This window comes from Hirundo rustica, chromosome 1 (assembly GCF_015227805.2).
Source record: "Hirundo rustica isolate bHirRus1 chromosome 1, bHirRus1.pri.v3, whole genome shotgun sequence".
NCBI classification, from domain to species: domain Eukaryota; kingdom Metazoa; phylum Chordata; class Aves; order Passeriformes; family Hirundinidae; genus Hirundo; species Hirundo rustica.
Window position 1 is genome coordinate 141,958,221 of NC_053450.1, and position 20,262 is coordinate 141,978,482.

General features: G+C 45.1%; 1 protein-coding gene across 9 annotated transcripts in view; it reads right to left on the reverse strand.

Moving 5' to 3' along the window:
* Positions 1–5,818, reverse strand: part of ARHGAP12 (Rho GTPase activating protein 12) — a 74,040-nt gene extending 68,222 nt beyond the window's left edge. For 6 of the 9 annotated variants that reach the window (XM_040058658.2, XM_040058649.2, XM_040058618.2 and 3 more), the window contains exon 1: positions 3,812–3,861. In XM_040058658.2, coding sequence (XP_039914592.1) covers positions 3,812–3,839 — 28 coding nt within the window. In that variant the 5' untranslated portion in view covers positions 3,840–3,861. Of the gene's footprint in view, positions 1–3,811; positions 3,862–4,313; positions 4,407–5,747 lie in introns of those variants that run through there. The other 3 variants (XM_040058668.2, XM_040058592.2, XM_040058601.2) reach the window with 2 other exon arrangements.
* Positions 5,819–20,262: the final 14,444 nt, after the last annotated feature.

Consider the following 20,262-nt stretch of genomic DNA (forward strand, 5'->3'; position numbering starts at 1 on the left):
ACTAGTTTTAATCAAAATATTCCAAAGAAGACTTATTTACCTCGCAGAAAACTTGACCTAACCAAATGTGTAAGGGCTAGATCTTAAAAGGCAAACAAAAACCTCAGCAGTGACAAAACAGGACTAGGAACCAAAATGTGTAATGAAATAATAATACTTGAAAATTCTGAGAAGTACTTTTCAGCATCTTTATAATCCAGACAACTGCCACTGCATCCACACCCACCAACAAATTCTCTCTATTTAATCATGTAGCATCAATGCCCAAATTCATGGGTGGGTAAGCATTAGTCTTGCCAACTTGCACTGAACACAGTATAGTAAATTGACATTAAAGGTAGAATTTTTAATCTTGAAAATCAAAGCAGGTGGGATCTCCATCATTCACACAGAATGTAGGAGAATTCAAGTAAAATGCTGCCATATTTAACAAACACATCTTTTTATTTTTAAATGCATGTTTCATGAATGAGAAAAGTTATGTAGAAACTTGCAGCTCTGCAAGTTAAGACTTTGTGATGAGATTTGTAGCCTTTACCCTGCCACAGAGTGGAACTAATGCAATTCCATGCAGACACACACACACAGAGTGAACTCAGCTGCTAAATGGGACTAAGGACAGAAATAACAACAGAAAAGAACTTCTGGGGAGATCTAAACCAGAAACCACTAAGGGCTGTTCAATTTTCTTTCGCCATTTCTGTTATTTGATTTGAGCCTTGAAAAAAATACGATTGCCACATAACTCAGAGACAAAGTAGAAGGCAAAAAGCTCAAGTATAACACCAAGATAGAAGTGCCCATCTTTAATCTCTGTCTCTCTCCCACAGCCTATCTTCTTTTACTTCCAAGAAGCATTTCCTACAGGTAACTAGGAAAACACCACCGTTTTCAAGGCTCCAAATAGAACCACAAAGTCAGATTCACAATTTCATCAAAGACTTGACAGAAGGAATGACGGTACCACATTCAACAAAGCTGACAATAGGAAAGCAGTAGAAAAGAATGCCAGGATTCTGGTGTTTACTCTCTACCACAAAATGGTACGTTGACATTCAAAGTCTATTTACAGCCTTGGTACAAAACAACTTGCTTACCTGCTATTCTACATAAATAGCTGTTTTTAAGTGCAGCTCCGCAGTTGTTTAGCAACAGCAGCAGAAGGTAAACATGAACAAATTGCAGCCATCCCCATTCTCTTCCTAGTTTTGGAAGCTCTGCCATGCAAATGCTACTTTTTTCTTCTTAGCAAACCTGATTCCTTCCAACACTTCTTCAAAGCTGCTACCAACCCCTTTCATGGCTTCCAGGTTAGACACCAGAAAAATGCAAGTCTTACCAAGCTGCAGTCTACCTCAAAGCTCTGCTGCCTCAAAAAGCTGAACCATAGGACAAGGATCCATTCAGAGGCTCTTTCTCCCACACAGAAACCAAAGAGAGAACATAAGCCTCTGGTTTCCCACAGGGCTAAGAAGTGTTCAAAAGCTTGGATTTTTCATTCCTCTTTTGCCGGTTCCATATGACTGTTTATTGAGAATGCACGCTTAAGATTTTTTCAAGACAGAAAGGTTCAACAGGTTGCATGTTATGTTTAAAAAAAAGCCCCAGCATTTTGAATAATACAAGTCAAATAAAACAGAACTGCGACAAAAACAGCTCTACCCACTTTTGAAGTCAGTTTAGCAGCCTAATTCCTTTCCAAAAAATAACAACAAAAATAAGCAGCACAATTTTTGGTCTTTCATCCAAGCTGCAAAATTATCAAGTCAATAGCAAACATTCGGTAATGTTGAACATATGATTAAAGAGAGACAGGCTGTGTTCAGCCAGAACACTAAAACAGTTTTACAAACAGATCACACCACCAGGATCAAGCAAGGCTCTAGTCCTCCTCCTCAACCCAAAAAAGCAAGAAATGTGTATGGTATAGGTGGGAAATGAACCCACATCGGCAAACAACTACCACGGCCCTAACTTCACAGATTCAAATGCACTAATTTTTGTTTTGCTTTAATTTTTTTTAATGCAGCTTTTGTGTCACAAAAGGTAGACTGCCTGTACAGCCCAGGGGATAGCTAATTGCAATGCCCTTTCATGAAGCTGTCTCATTGAACAGTTTAAAGGGAGCCTTGGTCAAACCTCTGCTGTAAGGGGTTCACAACAATGCAGGTGTGAATGCACAATATTGACACTTGGAATACTGACTTCACTGTGCTACTAGTCAACAACTGAAGTGATACGGCTGGCCAATCCTTGTAACCTCACAGTATTTTTTATTCTTTACCATTTACCCGTCATGCTGGATGGCACCCACATTGGTAAAGAAGGCTGAATTACTCTAATTAGAGGATGGTAAGTATGAAAAATCACTTACTTCCACGGATAACATCTGTAAGCTTTCATACCTTTAATAAATAATACCTTAAATAAAGCCTCAATATCTGATTGAGACATTAGTAACAAATGGCCTAAGAAAACCTATTCATGAACACCAAAAAAACAGACTCGGACCTCTCTTTTCTGCTGGTGAAGAAAACCCCAATCGGTAGTGGCAAGTGATCTAAGGTGGCTCACACCCCCACGTGGACACACAAACCACCATTTCACGGAGCATTCCCGCTGTCCCGCGGGAGCGGAGCCCGGCGATGACAGGCACGGCTCCGGGTGCGGCAGCCGGTGCGAGAGAGGCGAGCCGGGCTCGCACTCGACACCGGGGCACAGAGATCCCTTCGGACTCCGGCTGCCCATGGAACCGTTCCCATCTCTTACTCAGCTAAGGCTGACTAAGGCTGGCAACCCTGGGTGTTCGCAGAGGTCAGCTCCTCCCTTCCCCCCCCGCTCCGCCCGCGGGTGCTCCCCTGCCCGGGCCGGCCCTGCCCCATCGGCTCTGCTGCTCTTGGCTGTTCCTGGGACCGGGCCGGCCCTGCCCCATCGGCTCTGCTGCTCTTGGCTGTTCCTGGGACCGGGCCGGCCCTGCCCGATGGGATCCCCCCGGCACCGGGCCAGCCCTGCCCCATCGGATCCCCCCGGCACCGGGCCAGCCCTGCCCCATCGGATCCCCCCGGCACCGGGCCAGCCCTGCCCCATCGGATCCCCCCGGCACCGGGCCGGGCCCTGCCCCATCGGATCCCCCCGGCACCGGGCCGGGCCCTGCCCCATCGGATCCCCCCGGCACCGGGCCGGGCCCTGCCCCATCGGATCCCCCCGGCACCGGGCCGGGCCCTGCCCCATCGGATCCCCCCGGCACCGGGCCGGGCCCTGCCCCATCGGATCCCCCCGGCACCGGGCCGGGCCCTGCCCCATCGGATCCCCCCGGCACCGGGCCGGGCCCTGCCCCATCGGATCCCCCCGGCACCGGGCCGGGCCCTGCCCCATCGGATCCCCCCGGCACCGGGCCGGGCCCTGCCCCATCGGATCCCCCCGGCACCGGGCCGGGCCCTGCCCCATCGGATCCCCCCGACACCGGGCCGGGCCGGGCCCTGCCCCATCGGATCCCCCCGGCACCGGGCCGGCCCTGCCCCATCGGATCCCCCCGGCACCGGGCCGGGCCAGCCCTGCCCCATCGGATCCCCCCGGCACCGGGCCGGGCCGGGCCGGGCCCTGCCCCATCGGATCCCTCCGGCACCGGGCCGGGCCGGGCCCTGCCCCATCGGATCCCCCCGGCACCGGGCCGGGCCGGGCCCTGCCCGCTCCGCGCTCAAGGGAGCTCTCCCCATTAAGCAGGTGCGGAGGCAGCACCAAGGGTTCGGCATGCCAACACTTGCCTCTAGCTAGATTTTTATGCGTCCTCACAAAACGAGACCGTCTTTACCTAGACCCGATGTGACAGCTCCAACCATCCTCAGCCAGGCAGGGTTTGGAGAGCTGTAGGTCCGCTTACAGCTGAGCCCTTCCTGGAGCAACCTAAACCCTGCAGCTGCACCCTCACCTCCTCACAGCATTCAGTCTTAACTACAAAATGATGCTCTCTCGACTGGTCCTGAAGTCCACACAAATGCTTCAAAGAAGCATGGTCCTAAGACACAGAAACATAAATATGATCATATACAATACACATAAAGTATGCTCATGTATTGTATGAGCTATGATCACCCCCACCTTCAGCATCATCCTAGAATTCAATATGTTCCCCCCCACTCCTTTTGAAATTACCAAGCACAGAGCATTTACTTCTCATCTTCCAGAACCAGGTAACTGAGTCTTGGGAAATGACCTAAAATACTTTTTGCTATTTCTTTTATTTTCCTCTGGAAAAAAAAAAAAAAAAAAAAAAAACCCCACACCCTTACTGGGGATAGGGAATTGTTACTTACTTTCTAATACAAGCAGATGATAAGTTGTTAAAAATGCCACTGCGTATTAACAGATTGCCTTAAATTTCTTTGTGTGACCTTGTTCGCAGTGTCCTACAAAGCAGAGCAGCAGCAGTTGACTTGTGTAATCTTTTTCCATTTTCAGCATCAAACTTCACCCACTACTGAAATGAACCCTTCCACAGTGCTGATACAGAAATAAACTCAATTACGAGGACTAAATTAAGAAAAATTCTTAACAGTTCAGGCCAGATGAGATTCCCTGGCTACACCTCAATAGGATTCCATGATTCTGCTTCTCCCTGGGCAGTTTTCTTAGGGGTTCAGGCTGTATCTGCATGACCACCGCCTGGGAGACTGGTCCCTTTTCAGACTTCACCCCGATTCACACCTTTCTTCCCAAGGGGCACCACTGCTTGTCCAGCACACCGGACTCCTCAGCCAGTGCTTTCATGCAGACAAGTCCTCACCGACGCCTGTAAGAGCCGCCCTCTGCGGAGCGTGCATTTAGGGCATGCAAAAGTTGCACACAAATAGAGGCAAATGGAAACAACATATATAACCAAAACACAGACAACTCACAAGCTGTGTGAAAACAAGCTTAGCCCTTCACTCTTTCCTCAAACACAGCTAGAAATCGAGCACTGCTTGCAAGTAAACTACCTACCCGGAGCTCACACGTCTTTAAACGCTAGAGGCATAATAAGCAACCATTTAATAATTGCCCGTGACTCAGAGCACTGAATAAGCGATGCATTTTAAACAAGTGTCAGGACAACTTTTCAGCGCCGCTGCAGCCCCCTCCCCCCCGCAGCTCCGCGAGCTCCCTCCCAGCCCCGCTCGCTCCTCGGTGCGGGCTTTTGTTAAGTTGTTGGCTGCGGGGATCGGCTATAAATAGCGCGGCAGAGGCGCCCCGGCCCAGCCACCCCGAGCTGCCGCGCTCAAGTTCGCACAAGGGCGGCAGATCCCCCCGGCCCGGCGGGGGCGCCCGGGAAGGGCGGCGGGGCCGGCGCTGCCTCCCTTTGTCTCCCGCAGGTGAGCGGGCGCCGCTCACGCACGGCAGCGCGGGCGGCCCGGCCCCGCCGCCCCGGCGGCTCGGCCCGCGGCAGCGCCCAGGTGCGGAGCTGCCTCCCGGCGCCGCCAACTCGGCGCTCCCGGCGCCGCCCGCGGAACGGAACCGCCGCCGCCGGGGGCAGCGCGGGGCGGCGCCGCCCGGGGCCCGGGCTGGCGCGGGGGGCGCTCCGCGGGGCGCTCCAGGAGAGGGAGGGCGGCGCCGGGGGGCTGCGGCCCCGTGCGCCGGCCCGGGCGCGGACGCGCCCCCGCGGGGCCACCCAGCCCTGCCCGACCGTCCCGGCGGCGGCGGCGGCGCCGCGCTCGTCCCCGACCCCGCCCTCCCTTGCCCGGCGGGCCGAGGGGCGCGGCGCAGCCACCCACCTGCCGCCCGGGCCCCGCTCCGGCTGCGGCGGCTCCCGCTCCGCTCCCGCCGCGGCCCCGGCGAGTGTCGGCTCCGGGGCACGGCGGCGTCACCGCGGGTCACGTGCCGGGGCGGGCCCGGGCGGGGGTGGGGCGGGGGCGGTGCCCGGGACCGCCCGGCCCCCGGTGGGGAATTGGGGAGCGCGCCGGCCCCTCCGCCCCTCCGTCCGTCCTGCTGTCCGTCTCGCCGTGGGCTGCTGAAGTGCTCCGGTTGGAGCGGTGCCAACAGCTCCCAAAAGACGCGGTCGTGAGAAATACCCGGGCCTTTCTGTCCCTGGTGAAACGAACGGAGAGAAAACAAAAACCACGCACCTTCCTCGCGGCAAAGAGGGGTCGGTCTGACTGCTTAATAGACGGTACCTGTAGAAACCACATTTTTTAAATAGTTGCCCAACGAGAAATAATAACAAATAGTCCTTGACATTTATTTCGAGTTAACCTGCTTGGTATCTCTTACTATACTAAAAAAAGTTTTCAAGCATTGTTTGAAAATATTTAGGTGGCCTTCATTGCATTTTCAAATTGTAAGTAATCTTATCTTTGTCTTTGAAAAAGCGGTATCTAGTTCTCTTGGTTGCAAAGATAACCTTGAAAGCATGAACTGACTGTAACTGATACAGCGGTATCCGAATGAATCTGCAAACAGCCTGAAACAATGGCACAGAGATGGGTAAACTGTCTGCACTCTATTAATCTAATGAAGGGTAATGCTGGTCTAACTTCCTCTTTGTCTATTTTAACACACGGAAGGAGGAAGAAGACAATAAAACCATCAAAAGGTGGAAAGAACAGGTTTGCTGAGGGAAGGACAAAGACCTGAAAAGTGGCAGCGAGAGAGAGAGAAACAGACTTTGAGAAAGAGATGAAAACAGCAGCAATAGGTTTAATTGAACACGTGGACATATTTTCATAGGGAATTGCAACCCATCTTGAACTTTCAGTATTGATATTTCCTTGAAATCTCATATATGTTATGTGACAAACATGCAAGACAAGTACAAAACACTGCATATACCTTAAAATTTTTTCTTCTCGATCCTGAATACTTGTGAGAATGTTTCCTTGATACCAAGGATCATTTGACTTTGGGCTGTCTGTTCACAAAACGTAAGTATTAAAATTCTGTTGCTGTTGTAAGGTTGATAACACTGTCACACCCACTCGTTCAGCAGTTATTCACAGAGTCTGGAAAAAATAGACACCAACATCTCTATTGTAAGGGAAACGACATCTTGTATATAGATGTCCATTATTTTTTCATTAAAAGGCAAAAGAAATGTGTAAAAGGACAGAAGTTTTTTATTCATGCTCACTCTTTGTAAATTACACATACATGAAAGAGATATCGAGTAATTCTTGGATGTTTCTGTCTAGTAGGATTCCATCTGTATGCTCAGTTTTGTGGTAAAAAATAATATACTTGGGACATTTGGATACTTCTGAACAAGCTGGCTGCTTTTTACCTGCTGACATGCCTGAGGTGTATATAAAAGCATCTCAAAAATCAGTCATAGTAACCACATTGTAATTATCCTTCCTTACTGCCAAGGCTTCACTAGAGTGCTGCAGGATACGGCATTAGTGATTCAGTCTGAGGCACTCTTCCCTCTGAGTCAGGGTTGAACCAATGGTCCCACATAAGATCAATAGGGATAATAGAGCTGAAGGTGCCAGAAGATATGTAATTTTGAATCCTGCCCAAGTGCAGTCATGAAAGATTCCACATTACAAATAAACCGTCCAGCCCAAATCCCAATTTTAGTACCTCTTGCGTATTCTGCCTATGAAGGATTTCTCTGCCATTTCACTGGAGTAGAAAGAGCTAAAGTTCACAACCTTTACTCACTGTGACTTGTTTTTCCTGGAGGTGCAGGAATGCTGCCATAGTCATACCTCAGATAGGACTACATGTATATATTAGTTGGAAACATCCAGTACATGTACTGACCTCCCAGATTCAAAGAACTGCCAACTCTAATTGCTTTATGTAGTACATGAGAGCTATGATAGAGAGTACAGGACTCAATTCATGTATCTATTGTGTTTTGACTGTTCCGTATCATACCTTGCACACAACGACATCAATCTCTCTCCTTGTAAACTGATTCCTTGTGAAACGTCAGTGTTTGAAGTCTTCAAAACCTTTGTCCAAATTTAACTGTGTTTGCCAAAAGGGAGTTCCCTTAAAGGTGGTTAAGCTCCCACAAAGTCTGTGGAAGCAGTCAGCCATACAGAGGTGGAGAAGAATTCACATAAGAAAGTGACATTATAAATCCCGTAATTGTGGAGAAAAAGATGATAGTTACTACTTATAATAAAACACAAATCCATGGAAAACAAGCTTCACCATTCTGAAAACCCAGCCTTGGAAAAATCCATTTATAGTGTTTGAATTAGACATAGAAATGTTTCTTTCACTCCTCAGATTCAAAGTTCTCAAGTACTAGTATTATATGTATAAAAAGCTGAGCCTATTAATTTTGAAGGGCAAATTGCCATATTATTTCTTTTCTATTTTTTTTCTTCAGAGTCTATATTAAATCTCTGCAAGTTCAGCTGTCCATTATTTTATGCCTCAGTCACAGTAATTCTAGATGTGTGTCATGTTTTAATTAATTAGAAATGCGTATCTGAGAGTGGCTGCTGCCATCCTGTTACTCATAGTGCCAGAACTGGTGTTAGGTAACCAGCAGAAATGTGCTGCTGAAAACGTGACTGGTATTAAATCTGGGTTGTTTATCCATTGTTTGCCACCCCTCCTTACCAAACATAATCTCATTATGAACTGTGTTGATTCTTTCTTTCGGAAATGACCAAGAAGACAAACACAAAAAGCTTTGTCACATCTAACAGGCAGATACTTCAAATATGCACCTTGCTCATTTTGCTGTCTCCTCAAGTTCTCACTCTTTTTTAGAGACCTTTTCTCTTTTTGGTCTTATAACCTCAGTGGTGATATGCTTTAGAGAAACCATTCTGAGTTTAGACAAATGCACTTAGTTCAACAAATATTTTTTACATAAATAGAATATATTTTTATTTTACTTTTAATGCTACTTACAAATGTATTTTATACAATGGTTCAACTTGCCTGCTATAAAACACACTACCTGGGGCATCTCCTGTGTACTGTGCTCCTACTCTCAGTTTTTTGACAGCTTCCAGCCTCTTACCTCTATCTAAAAATACTCTTACCACCTACACATAGACATACAATCAATTCCTTCTTTCTGTTCTTTCTCAGTACTACAAAAGCACTTTTTCACAAAGTGCAGATGCTGTGGGCTTTTTGCATGAACTTGTCAATTTACCCCCCATCTCCTGACTCAACTAATAGATGAGCCATTTTATTTATATAACTGCGCATTATGAGGAAAGTCAATTGACAAGGGAACAATTAAAGTAAAGAATATAGAAAAAGGAACCCAGATTTCTCACAAGCTCAGTAAAGAACTTCTTTCACCATGACACTACAAAGGGATATCTGCCTTAAGGAAGAACTTTTATCCAGAGTTCAGAGAAGATTATTTGTTTTACTGGGTAAAATCAGCAAGGAATTTGTAAAATTTTTTCCATTTTGCCAGCAGATTATTTTTGCAAATCGTATTAGGCAGAGTCGACATTGGCCAACACATGATTTTTTACTCTGCTCTGTTTGTTAGCCACATCACCATTGTGATCTTCAGTATTCACATCTCTCTCAGCATCCAGTGGAAACTGTAACAAAAAATCAAACATACCTATTGTTTGTATTTGCAGTCTCAGTTTGCAAGTGAAGGACATTTTTTTTTGCAACTATCTGATTGGCAGCCTTGCTAAAGAACAAAGTGAGATTTGTTTTGGTCGAACTGATCTTTTGATTCTACTCTTGCCAAGACCTGGTTCCCTACTTACCTGTGTAGTTAAACTGTTTATCGCTTTTCTCTTCTCGAGCACAGTATTCCCAACTGTATCACTTCTGTTTGGAGCACTAAAATATACCTCTGAGTCACAGCACAAAATTAAAAATGGAGAAAAGTAATGAATAATTTTCTGACTGAACAGCTAAAGCCTACAGTAGATGAAGGCGGACACTTCTTTGTGCTACCCTGACCTAAGACCTTTGCCTGAGCTAAATCTTAGTCATCCCTGCACAGCCAGTTGTGTCTTGATCTCACCATGGTTTGAGCTAACAGGCAATTAATGCTTTAAATAGTAGTATCTATTTTTATTAACCTATAATGAAAAATGCTCATATTCAAAGGCACAATGTAAATGTCCATTTATACCATGGAGAATTAAGGATAGTCTCGCATAAGTGTCTTTAACTTCTAAGTACCCTGTATTTTTCTAATGAAAAGGAAGGGTTGTTTATCGACCACTGATAAGCAGAATCAAAATAATACATAGCTTTGCAAAAAGAAATAAAATCTAGTGTGTTAAATGTTTTACTAATGTTGAAGTTAATTTTATTACACTGCACCAAATTCAGGCTTAGAGAAGATTCACAGGGGAGTTTCTGGTTCCTCAAATCCCAGAAGTCCAGAATTTACTGTAGTGCAAGGGTCTGGTGTGACATAAGCAACCCAGTCACTGGTGGGTGCTCTGAAACTGGAAGCTCCAACTCATACTGCACATTGCTAGTCCCATGCAACCACAGAGGCTCCTCAAGGTCCAGCAAAGCTCCCAGTGGATGGTCAAAGTGAAGTGAGGTTGTCTGGTTAATACTGGGTGGCTTTTTCTGAGGAAAAGCAGAAACTGATAGCCTGGATTGGTTTCCCCTCAGCTTAAGAAGCATAGCTAAAATCAGGGGAGAGGTTCATCCTGCCCAAGTTTTTTTTTTATATCTTTTTAGTGTGTATCTACATCAAAGAAGAATAACAAAGCTCCCTTCAGACTCGGTGGAGTTCTGTTTATTGCCATCAAAGGACTCTGGAGAGTAATTAATCTCATCTTAAAGTAGGCACCCAAATGTGATCAGATCTATTGCACTCTAGAGTCTGTTCATGTGCTTAGTGGAAATCACTGCCAATGGAAATGGTGAATGCCAAAACTTTTCATGTTCATAAAGAATTAGACAAATTCATGAGAAAAAAAATGAGCGAGGTAGATTTTAATTTTTAGCTGCCTGAAATCAGTCATATGAAAAACAGACACAAGTTTTATTTCAGATGTGCTCCAAATTCTTTTGTTATATGAGCATATCTTCTCTTAAAAGTATTGCCTGGTCACCATGGGGTTGTTCTTGAAGAAAACTGAACTAGAGAGCAATCCTGGTGGAAGAGGTTTCACTCTATGGACCCCAGTGACTCAGAAAAACACTTAATCTAGTAACTGTGATATTCTACTGAGTAAACATTCTTGCAAATCACAACCTAAATCTTGGCTGGGAATGGTCCCATAGCAGAACATGTGTGGGAGATGGCAAACTAGCCTCCCACTAAAGCCATGGGGAGGACTGCTTTCACAATTTCACAGTATAGATGATCAAGTTCCGGCACCTGTGACTGTGTTTGATCAGTACAGATGCCACCTTTTATTCTTCCTTCTCCAGTTCCTCTGTTCCATCATAGTCCCTGCACCAACTCTTCTGAATTTCATTCTGCTTCATCAAAGAAAAAACAAATTCTCCCGTGCCAATTGCTACTGCAGAAAGAGTCAGGTAGAAGGTCATGACATTTCCATGACAAGTTGTGGTTCTGTCTTTAATTTTGTGTTTTGTTTCTGACAAAAAAAAAAGGTTATTTCAAGTCCCTGAGTGGGCTGGTATGAAGGAAACTATGTGCTGGCTCAGAGTTCTTTGTGATTTCAGTATATCACAGTCATTCCCAAGAAGTCACTGGAGTTCATGGCCCAAACTCTTTCCAATCCCGTCACTCCTTCAAACAGAGATATCTTAAGGAATCCAAGTCTACATTTTGTCTTATGTTTGCTTTCTTGCAAGTTTCTCTGCTCGTTTTCCTTCCTCTTTCCATCAAAAAGTGAACAGAAACCCTTATAAAGAATTTCATTGCTCAAAGGTTGGCCTAGCAATAACGTCATAGGTACACCGTCAACGCTGCCGTTCGTTCTGCTGTCTCACCTGCTTCTAGCCAGAAATGAGTCATTCCAGCTTTTCACTAGAGAGGAAACCATGGGAGAAAGTGATAAAAGGGGTTTGGCTGAGTCTTTGTTATTTTCATGTGGTTTTTAAATAGTAAAGTAGAAGTTTCATTAGAAAGAATGGAATTTTTTTGTGGTTTGGCTCAGCCTGCATAGTTTTACATCCCCAGCTGATGCGAAGGATCTCCTGGAATGTTTCACGTAGATCATGGTTTGACCATTACAATTGCTGTGCAATAAAGAAAGGTAGAAATAAAAAGGTTGTGTTTGCTGTGACACTGATTGCACCTCTTTACCATATCTGTGGTCTAATGTCTTTTTTCCCAGCCTCAGCCATTCACTGAGCTGGCACTCCCTAAAATGTTTGTGAAAATGTCTTACCCCTATCAAAGTCATTAAAGCAATCCCCAAACTCTCATAAAAATTGTTGATTCATGTAATCACAGACTTCATTTGAAAAATCAGGTTTCAATTCATTAAATGCTAAACCTTTTAGAGGCTTATATCTCTTTTGAAGCCCACGAAATAAAAACATGTGCACTACACAGCCATTTTAGCCAGTTCTAATTATCTCAGTCTCTAATTAGAAAGTCTAGAAGCCTTGTGCATACTAGGTCATGACTTTACCAGTACGTAATATGTTCTCTCCATCCGCTCTTTTACATAACTGAGGTCACGATCTCTTCCTGCCGTGTGGGAAGAAATGGTGAGCACCTGTCTGCGCCAATGACAGAGTGACGCCGTGTAGGATGCTGGTTTCGGTCCGGATGAAACTATGTCCTGGAAGGGAGGAGCCCCAGAGCAGCTGCAAACAGCTGAGCCAAGGTAAAAGCTGTTAACACCAAGGCAGATTCACGAGGAAGCAGTGGCAGAGCTGTAAGTATCTATTACACTGCTGATAAAAGAGTCCCTCGAAGGTGCTTCCAATTATGAAATAATAGCTCTACCTTAGGGATGAATAAACTCCAAAGCCAAGTGCGAGGTGTTCACTGGCTCAGAGTTTTGTTAGCATTATGTTTGCAATTAATGAAAAGGGAGGGAGAGTTCTCGGGCTTCCTGCCGAGACAAAAAAAAAAAAAAGCAGGGAGGGCCAGGGGAGTGGAACAAAATTAAAACCAGGTCCTGACCAGGGTCAAAACAAATTTAAATGTGAGAGTTTTTATAGCAAAACAAAGGCCTTGAAGTTCAGTTCAAATGAAGCAGAAACTAGGTTTAAAATAATGTTTATAATCTCTTCCAGATTAGCCTCCTAACCACAAGAGTCGCTCTAAATGGGCCACCTTTGGTCCCTCTGACTGCCACAGTTTTGGTGTATGGAAAATATACAAGCAGTCATTTAAACAAAGGGTGTGAATGCTTCTCAGCCTGCAGCACTCCTCGAGGATGGAAGATATCTGAAGCTCAGTCCCTCTGCAGTGAAGATTTAATTATTAATGCTAAGTGGAACAGCAGCAACAGGATTGCAGGCACCCCAGAATACTAAATGGTGTGGCTGTTAGCGAGGGACTGAGAAAGGCGTGGTAGAGGGGGCTTAAATCCCCTCAAGCAGATACTGAACCTGCATTTTTCATGCCAAGTGTGAATGTTCGAAAGAGGCGTCCCCCTCCCCCAGCTCTGCGATAGGAATACAATGACATCGCTTTTCCTTTGCTCTCCCTAGGCAGCATCGTTCAAATGAATTCAGATCAAATCTGATTTTTTTGAATGACTGAAGCCAAAGGTGTTAATTTACTATTCACTGGGAAATATATCACCCATTTACACTCCTTTTTAATGGAAATTGTTTTGTGCATTAATAACCACAAGTTATCCTCAAAAGAACCACAGTATCTACAGTCATTTTATCTCTAGGTCAGAAAATAAAGGGCAAGACAGTTACTTCTGAGCAAGTCTCCCGAAGTGCAGTTTTCTATGCCAGTCCATCTGGCACCAAATGGTCTCTGGCATTCACTGCATCAGCTCCATCTTAACAGAACAGCAAAAGAAACACAGAGCTGGTAGTCTGGACCAGGTACTCTGTGCACGCCACAAATGGAGTGTTTTGCTAACTGCTGGACACACCATAATTCAGCAATAAACATGAGACAGGTTATTGTTGTGGAGGCTGAGGAGCTGCCGTGACAGCAGAAGTTAAAACACGTCTGCTGATACTGCAGTGAAGTTATAAACAGTTATAATAAGCAGTTACTAATTTCTAACAGTTATAGGTCTTCAGCTATTGCTCCTGCCATCAGATACCCACCCAAAACAATAACCTTCCCCAGCCCTTTGCATTTGCTTCTCGAAAGACGACAGGAGAGACATAAAACTGAACTGTTGCCTTCTCTTATGTGAGTAGCTCTGTAGTTTTCTACATGTTTTCTGAGGGCACATTACCCATTCTCCCATCCTCTCATTCTTCCCACTTTGGTGTTGTGGTTTTGTTTGGTTTTTTGTGGGTTTGTTTGTTTGTTTGGGGGGTTTTTGTTTTTTTTTTTTTTTTCTTTCTTTCTTGTTTTTGTTTTTTGTTTTGTTCTTTTTTTAAAGACATTGAAAACATTCATCTTTGGAAAAGATCAGTACCAGGAAACTCTGAAAAAAAATATATCATCCTGGTAAGGACAACTCAGATCAAAAGTTTCTAAGTGGTTTTTTTTTTCATAAAAAGAAAATAAAAAAGAAGGGAACATCCTGTGATACTGAAATGCTACAAAGCAGAAACTGAGAAAGGTTTTCACACAAAGTAGAACATGGAACTTATTGCCAAAGTCTTTCACCAAGGCCAAGAGTGTAGCAAGATGAGAAAACAAAAGGCACTTTACACAGGTAGCCCTGGAACAGCGGCAGTCACAAATGCTCAGGTTTTACAGCAGAGACCAGCCTTTTATGCCTCCCCCAGTAATTAGGAAACCAGGGCATGTTGTCTCATTTGCTGTTCCTCTAGAAGAGCTTAATTTTTTTGACTTTCAGAGACAGGAAATGGCACAAACAGAACTCTGAGCTGAGACCATGGGCTTTATTTATGTGACTTTATGTAATGCAAATAAGAATTTTGTGGTGTTTAATCTTGACAAATGCAGGGTGTAAGTCATCACATAGAATCCTCACTTTCAGACACAAATGTACTCAATTCCCAAGAAAACATCCTTGACAGACTCCAAGTTAGCCAACCCGTGCTCCCTTGTTCACTCTGCAGGAACGTAAGAAAGCGAAACAGGTTTTCATTTGCTGTGACAAGAGTCAACCTCACTAAATTTTATGGCTTGCAAAGTGAGCAGGATGATTAACCATGAATCACAAGATAGAAATTCCTTCAGGGTATTTTCAGCAACTGTGAAATAGCCACTGACAAGATGGTATCAGCATTTTGTCCCGGTCTTTTTAAAGGTGTATCCTCAACATTCACCACTCTGGGCCTGCAGCATTACAGGCTACAGTCATTTTTAGGTCATGCTTCAGTCACACCTTGGCATCTCATGTATGACCAGCCCCATCACCTGACAGATGGCAGGATGGTAGCTGGGTCACCTTTGAGCCCTAGGGCCAAGACAGGTGAATAAAAAACACATTTACACTGCTGGAAAACTCAAAAGAGAAACAAAGGGAAACAAAACCCAGCTCTCTTCTTTATTTAAAATCCCCCCCCAAGCAATTATAGATGAATTATGCACTCTGTCCCTCTCCTGTGTATGCACTTTCTCACTGGCTAGATTTTAGTGATGTATTATTCATTGCCTTGCTCTCTCTTCCCTTCTTTCCCTCTCTGCACACCCCAGGGACTTGCAGGGCTGCTGGGGCACTCCTGCCCCAGCTCTGCACAGACCCCACTGCTCCCTCTCACCCAGTATGGGTTATTGCTGTCTGCTGGAAACCAGCGGGCACCGCCAGGGAGCCATCCCAGCTCCAGGGAATCAGGTCAGGCCCCTAAGCTGGGTGGATCACCTGGGCTCACTGCAGTGCAAGGGGCATCTCTGGGCGTGGTGAGGGAGCAAGTTGCCCCCAGGGCTCTGGATGAACCCCAAGGAACAAGATTATTCCACAGAACTGGGCTGTCAGGCAGGTGAGTAGGCTTGCTTTAAATCTAGATCTTTTCAGGGTACTTCGTTAGACATACAAGAAGACTTCTTTCTCTCACGGGTTCAATAAATAAACACAAGTGAGAAGGCTCACATTTAAAATTCCCCTAAGCAAGCAGGTATTTTAGGAACAGTTAGATCTTCAAGGTCTTACAAAAGACAAAAAAACCTACTGTGGAAAAAAGGTATAAAATTCCCATTTCAGGAGCTCCTGACCATTTCTGCAGCTTCTGACAAATGACCTAGTGATCCTGCTGGGCCAAATGTGGGAGGAAAAGTCTACTGTACTTTGTACAGACTGTCAACGCACACTTTTAAAACAAGTTCTCATGCTTTCATATTATATGTCCTTATGAGGGACCTTAAAGTTCATCCAGTTCCAACCCCCTGCCATGGGCAGAGATACTTTCCACTAAACCAGGTTGCTCAGAGCTCCCTCCAGCTTGTCTGGAACACTTCCAGGGATGGGGCATCCACAGCTTCTCTGGGCAACCTGTGCCAGTGCCTGGCCACCTCACAGTAAAGAATTTCTTCCTAATATGTAATCTAAACCTACTCTCTTTCAGTTTGAATCAATTCCCCCTTGTTCCCTCACATGCTCTTGTAAAAAGTCCCTCTCTGTCTTTCTTGTGGGTTCCCTTCAGATACTGAAAAGCTGAAATTAGATCACGCCAAAGCCTTCATTTTTCCAGACTGAAAAAATCAAATTCTCCCAGCCTTTCCTCACAGGAGAGGTGCTCCATCCCTCTTATCATCTTGGTGGCCTCCTCTGGACTTGCTCCAAGAATGTCCTTCCTGTACTGGAAACCCAGAGGTGATGCAGTGCTCCGGGTGGGTGCCACCAGAGCAGAGCAGAGGGGCAGAATCCCTCCCCTGCTGCCCACCCTGCTTTGGATGCAGCCCAGGACACTCTGGGCTCTCTGGGCTGTGAGCTCACATGGCTGGGGCATGTCCAGCTCCTCATTCACCCCAAGCTCTCCACAGCAGGGCTGCTCTCCATCTCTCCAGTCCCCAGCCCATGCTGATGCCTGGGGTTGTCCCAGCCCAGGGCAGCACCTGAAACTTGGTCTTACTAAACCTCACAATGTGCCCATGGCTCCACTTCTTGAGCCTGTCCGGGTCCCTCTAGATTACATCCTGCCCTTCAGGTGTGAAGCTCAACTTCAACTATGTTGAAGCTCAGCTGCAATCACTGTGACAGGAAAATTATTTAATCTCTTAATGTGAGATGAAATTGCAGTTCTGATTTGCTGTTACCATTTATTCCTGACTGTATGTCGCAGTCATTTTATATTCCCCAGAGAGATGCTTTTATAGAAGCACACAAATTACTTTTTTATAGTTCTAAATCTTTTACTTCTTTATTTGCAGCTTCAAGTAACTTTTTAATTAGATTGTCAGATAGCAAAAAGGCTAAGTGGGTAATAATCCCGACCAAGCAAAATACAACGTAGAAGAGAAAAAACTATATTTACTAGACAAGCCTACAGTGTATAAAAATATTTAGTTCGTATGAGAGATAAAATTGCAAAACAATTCAGAAAAGTAATGTAAAATATTTGAAAAGCCAAGCACTTGCTCTGGAATAATTTTTACTTAAAATCACATGTTTAATCTTCATTTTAGTATACTGAATATTTGGCTTGTTGTGAGTGTTGGGAAGTTTAGCACAATTACTGGATGACAGACAGTGTTCAGATTAACTTCCTAGACTGAGGAAATCTGACAGTCACTTGTCTCCAGACAAATCATACTCTGACAAGATGATGCACTAATGACGCTCCATTTTCTGTAAATTCTGCAATTTTTCATTCTGTGATTGCACAGCAAGAGAAAGGCAACTGACCTTGCTAAAATCGATGCTCCCCAAAGTAAAAGATGCCTTTGATTTGGTCAAGATCTTCTTGTGAAGGCTGTTGAAACTTTACAATACATTGATTTTTGATAAATTAAAAAATGGATCTGCAGAGGCTGCACTGCCTTCTCACACGTGCGGGTTTGTCACATGTATTTCATCCCCAGATTCATTCCTCTTAATTGACCATGGGATGAAGCTGTTATTTAATTATCCAACTCTTGTGCTGGGGAGTATAATGAGGAAAGTGAAGTACTCTTAGTTGTTCACATTTACAATCTACTCTGCCAGGAATAGCTCATAATAGATATAACACTGTAAAAAGGTGGCTCCTGTGCTGAAAAATTAATACTGCATAAAAGAGAGAAGATGATGCTGTGGGAACTGGGCAGCCTTGGTGCTACAACTGCAGTGTGTGACAAAGAAACCCACAGCAAAGTTCTTGGAGTTGCAGGAGGAGCACTACGGTTCCCAATTTCCCTCTTCTCCCCAGGGAATCTCCGTCTCTGCCAACACAAAAAGCACTGCAGCAGAACGGCAGAATTGGTCTTACTGCTTGTTTTGGGGGATGCTTCACTGGAGTGTTTTACTGACTTCTAACAAGAACCAATTTACTGAGAGCACACCAAGCCTGTCCTGCTGGTGGATCATTCTGAGATATAATTTAAGGATTTTTTTGGGATTATCAAATTGAGAACTGCTTTAGGGTGGGAGATAAGGGAATATGATCCATGTAGCTGGTTCTCACATTTTTCCTTGTACTTGGATTTAGGGGCTGGCTTGGCTGATGCAGAGCACTGCGACACCAGGGCTGTGCTCAGGTGAGTTTCTCCCTCTCTCCCTGCCTCACTTAATGTGTAAAAGAGTGGTTCTGTCCTCCCATGCAATACCCAGGGCTGGGGAGGTGGCAGGTGCACTTCAAGCCTCTTCCCAAACCCTAGGGGAGCTCCCAGCAGAATCCTCAGAAGCCAGGGGAGAAGCAGGGGGTCCTCAAGTCTCTGCCCAATGGTGCCTCCACCCAGGAGGTGCTCAAAGAAAGGCTCTGCTGAGAGAGTGCTGGGGACACCAGAGGAGGCTCAGCTGGGACCAGCTTCTGTGCAGGGAAGGGGAAGCAGCAGGCAGAGCTGTGGTCACCTCCCCTCAGGGGTTTCTTTACTTCTGCCCAGAAGATCACACCCGCTTCCCTTCACTCCTCAACATGCAGCCAGGCTGCTGCAGAACACAGGTTAAAGACAGCAAAGATTTTTTTTGTTAATAGGTTTCCATTTCAAAACCTGGAAGGTTTTATATAGAAGGGCACAGATTTTTCTGTCAAATCTAATCCCAGCCAATGCCACGCCATAATCTCCTAATTACACTATGCAGTAGGATCAGTCTCTCTAATCCTTAATTATATCTTTGCTTGGAAAATGTTTAGTCTCACTTCTGTCTCTTCTACATGGTCTCCAGCTGCTCAAAGGATCCTCAGAGCGGATAACAGTAATAATCTGCTGAGGTAGATCTCAGCAGTTTCTTAGAAGGAAACTACAAATTCTCCCTAAAAAGTAATTCAGCTATCCCAAAACTGTTCATCAATTTGACCCAAATTTGTGGGCAAAAATAACAAACAAGCAAACAAAAATGTGATTAATTGTTGGTGACAATTCTCCCCACTACAGAGAGAGGATACTGCAGGATGCTCCTGGCCCCACACCCTTGGAGACTTGCAGTTTGCACAGAAAAACGCACCCATAAAGCATCAGAGACTCGCATCCACTCCAAATGAATCCCCACCCATCAGGGAGCATTTAGCCAAGGAACACAGCGACTGCCTGGCTATTCAGGAGATCATCCCTGAACAAGACATTATTTATTGGTCAATTGGACACAGCAGCAGCGTTTAGGGTCAGTGTGAGATCCTTGTCATTCACTCAGTGCAGTGGGGGCACAGCTGCCTTCTGAGGGAGGATTTCTCAGCGTGATGCTGGCTGGCATCTGGCATCTTGAATGTGTAGGAATAGATCTGTGTATGGAGCCTCTCCTTTTTTTTTTTTTTTTTTTTTTTTTTAACAAATGCAAGGAAATTAAATGTTTTAATGTGGGTCAGATGGAATGGTTTTTGTGGACAAGGCTTGTTTTAGCTAAAAGAAGCACCTGCAAATTTTACATACTGCTCACTCTGGTAATTGCTTCTTTGTTTCTTTTATTAACATTTTGGTTCAGAGTCTGAACCGAAAATAAAAATCAGTAATTTTCTCAAACCAGTTCCCAGTGCTGGGATGGGGCTGCCTCCCTGTTCAGAATAATAATGGTGGTCTGCTCACTGTAGGTGTCAGTTTAGTGACCTGTGGAAAGTCTGCAGTAAAAATAATATGTGGTTCTTCTTCAATCCTGTACAGCTTCCACAAAAAAATAAGAAATCAGTGGTCTGTGCGTCCAGCCTTACCACAGTAGCAGCTGGTAGAAGCCACTTGATAATATTTCATCAGGATTCAGAGATTTAATA